At 42.8% G+C, this 12,856-nt stretch overlaps 1 protein-coding gene across 2 annotated transcripts in view; it reads right to left on the reverse strand.

Annotated features, from left to right (window-relative positions):
- Positions 1-12,856, reverse strand: part of LOC142906670 (uncharacterized) — a 248,209-nt gene that overhangs the window by 34,940 nt on the left and 200,413 nt on the right. For both annotated transcript variants that reach the window (XM_076054965.1, XM_076055016.1), the window contains 6 exons: positions 11,380-11,496; positions 9,298-9,415; positions 1,877-2,064; positions 1,304-1,391; positions 1,005-1,189; positions 16-89 (listed from right to left, as the gene is read on the reverse strand). In XM_076054965.1, coding sequence (XP_075911080.1) covers positions 16-89; positions 1,005-1,189; positions 1,304-1,391; positions 1,877-2,064; positions 9,298-9,415; positions 11,380-11,496 — 770 coding nt within the window. The remainder of the gene's footprint in view (positions 1-15; positions 90-1,004; positions 1,190-1,303; positions 1,392-1,876; positions 2,065-9,297; positions 9,416-11,379; positions 11,497-12,856) is intronic.

Consider the following 12,856-nt stretch of genomic DNA (forward strand, 5'->3'; position numbering starts at 1 on the left):
AGGTCGTGCGCTCACCTTGCTCGTCAGGGACCCCACCAACTCTTCTAGGGGGACGTCCTCCCGGACCTGCACCCTATCCTCTCCTGCCACTGGAGCACACGTACGAAAAAAAGAGAACGGTCTCCCCTATAACCTTAACAGACTGTTGGGGTAAGTGCTGTCTTTGTCTCCATAGCGGCGATTTTTACACCACGCCAGGTACTCATTTGAGGCCGAGTCGACCTAGGGGAGGCCAAGGACTGGCTCCGAATAATAATCACTGGTGTTGGCCGTGACCAGCAATCGAACTCAGGTCGCCGGGTTAGTAGCACAGTGCGATAACTGCTACACTACCGCTCCCCATGTACATACACACATGTATATAAACACATATGTACGTACATACGTGCATGTACACACACAGATGTACAGAATCACATATGCGCACTCTAGATGCTTGTATTGTGAATAATTATTCAAGAACTTGCAGCAGAGTCACAAACACCCGAGGCAACAGTGCATCACACTGACGCTGAGAATCTGGGGGAAACACGGGTGACAGGAGTGGGTGAAGTGTGTGCCATGCGGCTTCACTGAGGAGCAGAGAGGGAAGAGGGTCACTGAGTCGACAGCATTTTTCGTCTGTTGGTGGGGTAATAAAATAAAGATCTATCTTTTGATATTAAATACTTTTAGACCATCAGTCTATGCTACTTTTAGGCTAATGCAATCCAGCAGCGTTTGTTTTAGCATGCAAATTGGAAAACATCTGCAAATCTCTCTTGCTATGAGGTGTACATTACATACACTTATATGCACACCGTGGTCTGCACTATCACAGCAGATTCGACGTATTTCAATTTTTTTGGAATAAAAAATATGCACTCCTGTAACCAAAACTAGTTAACTTGAAGTCAAGCTATTTATCATTAAGCATCACCAACTATCAAGTGCCACGCTGGTCCCACTCGGCAGGAGACAGGAGATAGATGGTACAGCCTCTGCCACAGCGCTCGGGCATGCACCTGTGGCGCGCTGATGCGCTGGGAGCACTGGCACGGGCGGAGGTGGCGGCGCCTCGAATCCATACAGCTTCTGCACCTTCACGACGTCACCGTGGCTCAGGGAGCTGCTGCATCCCATGTGCTGCATGAGCAGAGGCTTTCTAGGCAGGATGGTCGGATTGCGCTCGTCTATAGAGCCTTCCAACCTGGATACATGCACACACACAGCACAAGCGTCAACACCGTGTGCAGCTATATGTACGTGTTGCGCTCAAGTGCTGCTAGTGTAGGGTAATGGCCCTCGATGAGTAAGCACGTACATGCCGTAGTGCATGATGGAGTTGCAGTTGTAGGGCGCTGCTAAATCCTGAGCAGTGGATTTAATATCCACAATTTGAGGCCTCCACTCTGAAAAACATTAAGCGTACGGGTTAGTAATAAACACGAGTGCAGGTGCATTGTAGAATGCACAAGGGTTTGGGATTCTTAGTCTCATTTGTGCTTAGAAGTGAATGTTATTAAATAAATGAACATTCTGTAACTTATTTGTAAAACTATTTCAAAACATTAAATACAACACATTGTACAATATACATACGGTAGATGATTAGAAGTCAAACAGCGTCTCCACACCCACACGAGCATTGAGCCAAAGCTCGCATTTGGTTCCAGCCCTGAGCCACATCCCATGTCTCGACATTGGATGACCAAAAAGTGGTAAAAAATTTATCCAGCCCAGAGGGATGACGGTTTGAGTCGATCCCCGATCAGGATTTTACATTGGAACCTTATGAGTCAAGCACCACAACTACATTCATAACTCTCCGCGTCTTCCAACTGTGCTTGCCGTGTCTGCGTACACCACCGCCCCTCCTCCTCTGCTGCTTTCTCACCGGGCTTGATGTTCTCCTTCAGCACCCAGACGTGTGCATCTCGGTCGCTGCGGGAGTGTTCATGGTGGAAGCCGAGGGCGTGCATGAGCTCGTGCAGAACGATTCCTTTGATCGCCTTCCCGGGCTCTAGGGACAGATCCTGCTTTCCACCCTTCTTGCCCAGGTACGACCAGTTCTTGCTGAGAGGCCTGCAGAGATTTTGCCATAAAAAAAATTCAAACGCAACACAGCTTCACACCTGCCTGGTCTGTTCATGACAATTCAGAAACAGATGCAGGGCAGCACAGGGCAGGTGCCAAGAGGTGAGAGAGAATTTTAAGTGCCTTTAAATTAGAAAGTCCTGGGTCTTGGGGTCAAAAGACTTGCCAAAATTCCAGCAATGGTGAAGGAGGACTGGATGGTTCGCCTCTCCAGTGCAGATATGCCTGACATGTAATACTGTAACCAAGAGTGAAAGTGGTACATTTGTAACTCTCCTTATGTTTTGTTAAGATAGCATTTTTATCTCATGTTTTGTTTGGAGCTCTATTCCAAACAGTGTTTTTTTCATCAAGGTTAATGAGATGGTCAATATGGCAATCAGCGAGCAACAAACAGCACTGTCAAAGTTTTAATAGGAAAGAGTTAACACGTTTCCTGAATTCAGCGAGGTTATAAGATAATGCGAAAGTTGAGCAGTGCAGGTGAAGAAGCAAGACAAGCGTTGTGACCTGCAATGTGGTGAACACAGTACGGACGAGAGGCAACAGGCAGTCCCGGAGCCTGAGCCCTCAACACGGGGAAGCAATTAATGAGTGCATTTCATGGGAGTGAAAGAAGAGCAACAAGTATGCGACTGTTCGCTGGTCAGCGCGTGATTGGACAAAATACATTTATAAATGCGCAACTCTTATAACTTAGGTTAGCATCCCTCTGCATTGATTCAATTACGTTGCCTTCGTTGGAGTGAATCGGTGAAAGCTGGACCGTCACTTATCCTGACTGATTTACGTTGAATTATACCAAGCACAGTGAGGTAGGAAGTGAGTGCTCCACTCGAGATGTGACAGCATATATTCCAGCTTCAACTGAATGTGGTTTGTACAACAGTAGTAATTATTCAGAGTTAAATAATGACTCAGAAAAGGAAACCTTTTCAGATGAGATTGTTATTCTAAACATATTCACGGTTTATTATGGCCAAGATATAATTGTTAAATGTGCTGAGAGGAATTGCAACCATGTGCCTGTTTTACATCTGAAAAACAGAAATGTGTCTGAAGAGTAAAGCATCTACTGAGTTCATATAACCTACTATGACATACGGATCAGAAATATGGAGACTGACGAAGAGGATGGAACAGAAGCTCAGAGTGCGCCGCAAAGAAGCATGGAGAGACGCGTGCTTGGAGCTACACTGAGAGACAGAAACATGAATGCATGAATTAGAAAACATATGCAGGTTAGAGAGGTAATAGTGCCTGTTAAACAAAGGGATTGGACTTGGGCAGGACACGTCGCTGGAAAGGATGATGGCCGGTGGGCGAGAACAACTGCTGAGTGGCAGCAGTCAGAGAAGGTAATGCACCCAAGAGGATGTCTACTGCGGAGAGGGAGCGATGGGTGTTCATCGTCTGCAGGTGCTGGGTGGATTATTGCACTGAGGGACAGTGAGAGATGGCAACAACTTGGGGAGGCCTTCATGGAAGATGATGGTGATGATCTGAGTAGTTGGGTCGATGCGAATGCCCATGCCCAGTTCTCGCTGAGTGTGCATATGCCCATGCAAGCCAGTGCATGTGCACCCATTGCTGACGAAAATAGACAGTACAGTGTTTATTTTACATGAAACTAGCTCACATGTATTTAATGTTCTGTGCATGTTACATTGAAATACAAATATTGCCATGAAATTTGGTCATGAAACTAATCTTTTCTTGGTCCACACAAACTTTCCCCAAGCACCTGGCCATAGAGCACACCCTTGTCCCTGGTCCAACTCAGGAAACATTCCCTAACTTGTTCTTTTTGGTTACTTAATAAATTGTCGCATCCATTCTTTGATTCTCAAAATAGTGTTTTCTGGAATAAAATTAGGCACTGACTGGACATGGCTGTACTGGTTTGCATTGCTATGTTATTTGATTCACCAACACATTTTTACACTTGAATTATCAATGTAAAAATGCAAACTAAAGTATCCACAGGTATGTTCATTGGAATTCCCCTCCCCAGTCGTCTGTGCTGTCTACTCCCTGCTCCTGCTCAGGTTGAATCTCAAGAGCTTCCCTTTTCCTTTCTCTCTCAAGAGCGATCGCCGTGCTTCTTCCCTCAGCATGTCCCACTACTATGTAGAGCATTGTCACATGGGATTGCGACGGAAATCCAAATTGTCTGGTGTTGATCAATCAGTTTCAAGGACAATGCATATATTATCAGTGTGTTTTTTGTTTGTATTTTGACCACAAGAATTGTGGTTAATGCAGACATGATTCCTCGTAAAAAGGTTTCAGTTTTGTTGCCAGAAAAGAGGGGGAAAACCATATTATTATTTGTCTGGTATAGTTTCACAAGTAATAAAAAAACTTTATTTAAATTCAGCTTTTGAGAAATGTAATATTTCATGCATTCTAAAATTGTCTTAATAATGCATGCAAATCCACCAATCAGAATGCTGGCATCAGCTAAATTTAGGAAAGGATTACCGCTGCATGGTGACCCAGCAACTGAGCAGAGAAGACTGAATTCAGAAATAAGGAAACACATAACTGTGGCATTAGTTAACTATTTCAAAATTCTTCTTAGGTTCTTTCGGTAAAGTCACGTAGAATGAGAATAAAATAATAAATTGATAAAATAAAATAACACAATAATATTCTCACGACGTTTCGGCCACAACACAAGCGGCCTTCATCAGGTGAAGAGACAAGACTGTCTGGTAGGACAGCGCTGGAGTGAAAGAGCCACGTTCAGATGACGACCTTTAAGCTGTGTGAGAGGAAACAAAGCGCCTTGACAAAGGAATTAGCATATAATTTAGCATTGAAATGGCTGAGTGATTAGCTTGTGACTGGTCACAGAAATAGCTATGTTAAAAGTTAAAGCATACACATCCGCAGAGGCACCCCTTGACAAAGGAATTAGCATAGAATTTAGCATTGAAATAGCTGAGTGATTAGCTAGTGACTGGTCACAGAAATGACTATGTTGAAGTCAAGGCCTACACATCTGAGCTATTCACAGTACTATATAGTGAACCAATAAAAAAAACTAAAATATAAATTACCTTAATGTTTTGATTTAAAGCTTTCGTGACTGCAGTAATTCATATTCTTAGTTTTTTCGGTAAAGTCACGTTAAAGAGAAACAACAAAATAACAAAATATATATAAAACAATAAAAAATTCTCACGACGTTTCGACCATAACTCAAACGGTCATCATCAGGTGTGTCGGTTTGCATAAATTTATTTTGAAAACGGCATATTTATTTATATATATATAAAAAAATAACGTTTGCGTCACGCGCAACGATTGGCTGTTTGCCAGGACTAGTCCATCTATTTTTTTTGAAAAGAGGAGGGGGGAGACGAAATTTGTTTTTATGTATGCTGTCTGAAAGGCACTGTAAGCGTGAACAATCAATCAAGAACTGAAATGATTTATCAAATCTTTCCAATGATTGCTAAGATAGAATCCATCTTCTCGGTTGAAATTGTCTCTGTGTTTGTATATGTGGATAGCCTCATGAACGAATCTCTCATGGAAGCCAGATGGCTTACAAACTTTGCTGTCACACCGAGACACTTACCGGTTAATGATATCATTGCCCATGTCGACGTTGCACTCAAGGGCTTGAGTCACATCTCTGCAGACGTAGCAAGATCTGAAATCGCTGCAACCCTCAAAAACGCTAAGTTGCCACCCAGCAACATCAGCAAAGACGAACGTTTTGAATTTTCTCAATTAAAAAAGAGGGATGATATTGTCGTCCTCTCAGCCGACAAGGGCAATGCCACTGTCATCATGGACAAAACAGAATATAACAACAAAATTCAAGAACTACTCAACGATGGCAGCTATACAAAAATAAAAAGAGATCCTACCAACAGCCTGGTCACCAAAACGAACAAAATCATCTCTGATTCAACAGCATTAATTGATGAGATCAAACGGTTCTCGTTGAAACCCTCTGCTGCCAGACCACCAAGATTATTTGGCCTTCCAAAGATACACAAAGAAGATACACCCCTTCGTCCCATCGTCTCTACTATCAACTCCCCCACCTACAAACTGGCACGTTTTCTTGCTGATATACTGCGACCTTTCACTGAAAAACCACCTCTGCGGTACTAAATTCTACTCACCTGGTATCGACAATCAAAGGCATTTCCCTGTCCCCAGACGACCTGCTTGTCAGTTTTGATGTGGTGTCCTTGTTCACCAAAGTCCCGGTACCTGACACCATCGCTATCATTGAAGACCTGGTTCATCAAGGACTGCATACTGATGTACCCCCCCTGGTGAGACATTGCTTAACCAACACATACCTCACCTGGAATGGAACTTTCTACAAACAAACTGAGGGCACCCCAATGGGCTCCCCCCTATCTCCGGTTGTAGCCAACGTATTCATGGAAAAATTTGAAACTGACGCCATCCAGACTGCCACTCTACGCCCGACCTTATGGAAGAGGTACGTTGATGACACCTTTGTCATCTGGCCACATGGCCAGCCTGCTCTAGACCAATTCCGCGACCACATCAATTCCATACACCCAGCCATCAGATTTACCATGGAGGTCGAAAAAGATGGCAAACTACCCTTTTTGGATGTCTTAATTAAAAGGAGACATGATGGTTCAATGAGCCACTCTGTCTACAGGAAAGCTACCCATACAGATGCTTACTTGAAACCGGATTCCCACCACCATCCATCCCAGAAGAACTCCCTCATCAAGACTCTATACCATAGAGCCCAATGGATCTCCGACCAGGAACACATTACCAGTGAACTCAAGCAGGTACACCAGGCTCTCAGGGCTAATGGTTACTCCGACTACACAATCCGCAAAGCCATCACTCCAGTCATGAAGAAGGATCCTCTTGTGGAGCCACTCAAAACCATCACCTTACCCTACATTGCAGGGGTCACTAAAAAGATCTCCAAAATCCTGAATAAACACAAGATCCAGGTCCGATTCAACACAGTACATAAAATTCGTGATTTAGTTCCATCTGTAAAAGATGCTGTCCCAGACATACAGTACCCGGGCGTTTACAAACTAAAGTGCCTCTGTGGTAGTAGCTACATTGGAGAAACCAAACTACATATCTCGGACCGCATCCGCGAACATAAAGCAGACTTGAAACACGGTAGGACGAACTCCTCTGCCGTGGCAGATCACTGTTATAATTCAGTGGGCTCACATGACATTGACTTCTCCAAGACGGAGGTTCTTTGCAAACCAACCGGCTACCATGATAGATTCGTTCATGAGGCCATTCACATATACAAGCACAGAGACAATTTCAACCGAGAAGATGGATTCTGGCTTAGTAACCATTGGAAAGATGTTTTAAACCATTTCTGTTCTTAATTAATTGTATTTTACGATGACCTTCAGACCGCAGCTCTTTCGCCAGCATTGACTCTTAATACCTCTCACACCACGGTTAATGGTATGGTTTACAACGTGGAGTATAATAGCGCCTCACAGCTGTCTCTCTCCCCCTCCTCTGTTCCGAACATGGATGAACCCGTCCGTCTGAACGGGGCCCGTAGCTATCCGTGTTGCTAAAGTTGAGGGTAAGAATCCACCCATTTTTTCGCCATATAGCATTGTGATACATAACGACTTATTGTTGGTAGCTTAGCTGATTGGAGAATATAGAGTTTATTGATAACATTAAGGTAATTTATATTTTAGTTTTTTATTGGTTCACTATATAGTACTGTGAATAGCTCAGATGTGTAGGCCTTGACTTCAACATAGTCATTTCTGTGACCAGTCACTAGCTAATCACTCAGTTATTTCAATGCTAAATTCACCTAGTTATTTGAATGCTAAATTCTCCTGTTTGATTTGTACTAAGTGCCTCGGTGAATGTGTATGCTCTGACTTTAACGTAGCTATTTCTGTGACAAGTTACAAGCTAATCACTCAGCTATTTCAATGCTAAATTCTATGCTAATTCCTTTGTCAAGGGGTGCCTCTGCGGATGTGTATGCTTTAACTTTTAACATAGCTATTTCTGTGACCAGTCACAAGCTAATCACTCAGCCATTTCAATGCTAAATTATATGCTAATTCCTTTGTCAAGGCGCTTTGTTTTCTCTCACACAGCTTAAAGGTCGTGATCTGAACGTGGCTCTTTCACTCCAGCGCTGTCCTACCAGACAGTCTCGTCTCTTCACCTGATGAAGGCCGCTTGTGTTGTGGCCGAAACGTCGTGAGAATATTATTGTGTTATTTTATTTTATAAATTTATTATTTTATTCTCATTCTACGTGACTTTACCGAAAGAACCAAAGAAGATGAATCATTGCAGTCACAAAAGCTTTAAATCGATATTTCAAAATTGGCATCATTGTGACACAATTATGCCATGAAACATTTATCAGCAGAGGCTGCAATGCCCTTTCTGACAACATCATCGGTCCTGAAATTATTTACCATTTGCAAATGTTTTAAAGTCATAAATGTTTACGTGCCCTCCAAGTTCTTGTTTAAAAAAAAATCAATACTTTGGGAATGCCTTAAAGACATTTGCAAAGTATTGGCTGTCTGGACGTAAGAATTCAGCCATCGGCTCCATGCAAGCCACTGATTGTGGCGAGCACGCTGACCACTGCTTTATTCACTGCCCAATCCCAGCACTGTAAGTATGTTTGTTGAACGTCTTTCGCACCGTACGTAGCCAACCGTGCAACAGATTAATGACAAAAAGCAGTTTTAAAGAAATTAGTTTTCAAGCATAGCTCCAGTGGCTTCCTAATATCGGAAAGAAGAGCATTCCAGATGACCACAGAAGCGCATCTGAAAGCGTACAATGTGGTGAGCTTTTTTGTCCGATGGTGTTCACTTGATTGGTTTATGCTCCTTGACGAGATCAACTAGGTATTGTGGTTCATTTGTGGCAAACACTTTGTGTGGAGTGAGTGCCACCTCATAATGTATTCGTTTGGAAACCGGAAGCCAATGCAGCTGAGTGAGCACCGGACACACATGGTCGGATCTCGAAGTACTTGTCACGACACGTGCAAAAAAATTCTGTACTTGCTGTAGCTTGCTAATGTTTTTGCCAGATTTCACGTAGAGGAATACAACGTGTTAATGCCCCTTATCCAAGTGTAATTAGATTGTAACAAGTCCTTCGCGGACTGTCTCGCCATGCTGTTATGCTGGGTGCGAAGGCTCAGGAGAGTCCCATCAGGCTCACCCATCCAAGGCCTGGATGTGAATGAAGTCTCGCTCTCTTTTGCGAGGGTGGAAGCGGACGCAAGTTTTCTTTTCAAATTCTTCCACTGCACGCTGGATGGCTTCACGGTCATAGTCATCTGTGGAAGAACAATGCGTGTGATTGGATTGATGTTATTTATGTCCCTTACTTAGTAATCTAAAATCCTACGTGGATAAATAAGAACTTGTATCTGGTTTAACCACAATCATCAATCTGGTGTCTATGATACAAATGCACTAGGTGTAAGCAAAGAGTTATTTAAACTGGGTTTGTGTCACTGTGCTGTCTCTGCCTGTGTGTGTGCCTTGGTGTCTCTGAGTGTGTGCTGCTGTTTCCTCCGCAGCCCCTATGTGCTTGACAACTTATGTCATCCACCCGCGCCGTCCTTTGATGTATACTCTCTTCATGTTAATTTGTTTCCCATTGTCTCTCAGTCCCAGTCCCGCCGTCTCTGTCTATTTAAGGCCTCGACACAGAGATGCTGCTTCACTGTGTGCGTGTCTCTCCCCATGTGTCTCTGTGCAAATTGTTCTGCTTAGATGTCATATATGTGTATGCGGTCTGCATTCTATCACTCTCTTAAATTTCACACTTAACTTGCAATTTAGCAATCTTTGAAATAGCGTAATCAACCAGACCATGCGTTAATTGCGTTTTGACCGACCGTCTGTGATGCTTTATATGGTTTCCAAATTTTGCTAAACCCTGTGTTATTTAGTGTGCTCCTCCATCTCTCTCTGTATCCCCTGGTGTATCTGTGCTAATTCCCTCTACTTGGGTGTCTGTATATGTATCTGCGGTTATGTGTTTCCTCTCTCTCTTAAATTTAGCTCTTCTGTACCTGATGATGATTGCTTGTGTTGCAATAGAAACGTCGTACGTTATTATGTAATTTTATTATTTCTTATTTCTACGTGACTTTACCGAAAAAAAACAAAGAGTAAACTGTAAGTGTTTTAATATAACAATTTGCAATTATGAATACTGCAACTTACTTAATGAAAGCAACACGAAACACACGTGCTCATGCTCAATGAAATACTTGCAGAGCACACTCCAGCAATAATTACACAAGGAGTGTATTGAGGAGTGTATTAAGGTGTGTGTGATACACAAGCTAGCCTGTCGCTACAGAAATGGCTTTAAATAGGTTAGCCTAAAAGTAAATACATCATCAGTGTATGCAATATACTCCACAATAAATGAAATACACAAGTTATCAGAACATACCACAATCCACGATGGGCATGCGTAGATCCCAGTATAAACTAAAACCTAAGTGAATGAGGACACCCCTAGCTGAATACAAACTTCTATGCAACATCACTGCCAGCGGCTCCCTGCACTGCATTGAGCCGGCTCACGTGGCAGCTGGCCATGCCAAGGCCACTTAAAGTACCCGGACGGTGGCTGCAGGACACCAGACACCAGCAGGGAGGGCAGATTGCTCAGCAGACACAAGTAGACTGGGTGCTGATAACTATCAACGGAAGCTAAGAAACACACAATCTCCTCATCACAGGCGCTCTGTTTTAATGGCTGAAACCACAGTAAAGGTAGATGGAGAGAAGATTAAATTGCCCTGAATTATTCCTTTGGAATGTTCCATGTGCAGTATAGCCAATGCGTGTATCGTATATATGGACGAGTCACTTATCTACACATACGGAATATTAATCTCCTCCTCACAATTAATCGTACATATAGTTTTTTTTGTATAAAATCTTTAACTTTAATGACCTTTAAGAGGAGAACAACTATTGGTTTGTACACTACACCATAAAACCGTGGCAGCAGTCTCACATCGTGAATGATGCTCTTTTGCCTTTGGCTGCTTTGGGCTTCGACCCACAGCTCTCAGGAGCAGCATGAGGCACAATTCATGAGTGACAAAAGCAGCATGAGAGCTGCGTGTTGCCTCTCTAATGATGATCAGAGGAGCTAGAGAGTTTCCTTGTGCGACACAGACTTAGGTCTTCAGTGTACAGCCCTGCCTACTGCAGTGTTTACATTAGGCATGGTGCACACTCCAGCAACAGTAGAGATCACAGTGACACTCACAGAAGGCAGCCGACACCTCGTATGGAACGTAGACATTGCCATCCTGACTCTTGGGCCATTGTGTCACTCCGGCTGCCGAAGGGCAGTCTTTGACACCACCACATTCAACTTTGAACTCTGGCAGGGGATCACACACACACACACAGTACATACAATCACTGGGCGACATGGCAGGGACTCGTCACAAAATTATCAGTTTAAACGATGCCTAAGCATCCCTTAATTTCCCAATTGAAATCTGGAGAGATTCTCTGAATTGAAAGGTTCCCCTGATTGTACAGTGGGTAAACCATGTATCACCAGGACCAACATTTAACGAGTCGTATCCTAAGTTGTGTGTAACGTTAGACTGCAGACATTCTCGTGTTGTACAGAACAATCCCAGAAGACAGCTTCGCAACAACTTTGTCTTCCGCTAGCTGACATCACAATGGGACCCCCAGAGAGTCATGACCAATAATTAATTTGAGAAATGTTGATTTCGGTATTTTGATGTTTACTTTCAGGCATGAGTTCTGTGTTGGACTCCATAGCCTGCTCTCGTATGTAATATTGTTAATAAAAAAATGATGGTAATGAAAAGCAACGCATCAATGTGCCTCATGAAGAAAGTTTCAATCAGAGTACATTGTCTGCGAAGACATCAATCACAAACATGGACAATGAAAATTGAAAGTGAAGAAATACTGAACAATAGGCAAAGAAGCGTGGAGAGTTGCATACTGGAAATGACACTTGCACAGAAAGAGAAACACATGGCTCAGAGAACATTCACAGGTTAATGGTGAGAATAATTACGTTTATATAGTGTCGTTCATTTAATTGCATCTTACATCGATGTTACAATAATTATATACACACGTCGCTAAGAGACGATGACCGATGGACGAGACTCGCAATGGAATGGCAACTAAAGCAGGGAAAATGCTCAGGATCACCGCCATGAAGATGGAGCAATGAAATCAGCTCGCGTAGAAATGAGACGGACTGTAGCATCGCATGACCATGAGTAACAACCTCAACGTGGGGAGGCCGGACGATGTTGCAACACAACAAAACGATGTTAAATATCCTGCATTTAACAACATGGGTGTGGAGATTTAAACCTAATATTTGAAAATACAATGTAACACGATGCATTTAGAACACCAAATAACCAGAAGCGTCGTTGAGGAGGATATAAGTAACTAAATAAATAAGCATACAATATACCTTTGTTACATTTCTGTCAATCCACATATCAAAATTAAATAATGTTTGCAACTCTTAGAAGCTATTGCACTCACAGAATGCTTTTTGTCTGATGGGATGTGAAAACATTATAGATTTTTTTTTTTTATCTGGAGGGATAGATTTGTAAAGGTGGAGTACTGTTTGCTTATTTATTGTAACTTATATTCTCCACAATAAGGTACATTATTATTCTGTGTCGTGTTACATATCTGTTGCGTTGAACTGGGGCCCATATCTAACAGAG

The sequence above is a fragment of the Petromyzon marinus genome, chromosome 1, assembly GCF_048934315.1.
Source record: "Petromyzon marinus isolate PM22_M1 ecotype Great Lakes invasive population chromosome 1, UKy_Petmar_22M1.pri1.0, whole genome shotgun sequence".
Taxonomy (NCBI): Eukaryota; Metazoa; Chordata; class Hyperoartia; order Petromyzontiformes; family Petromyzontidae; genus Petromyzon; species Petromyzon marinus.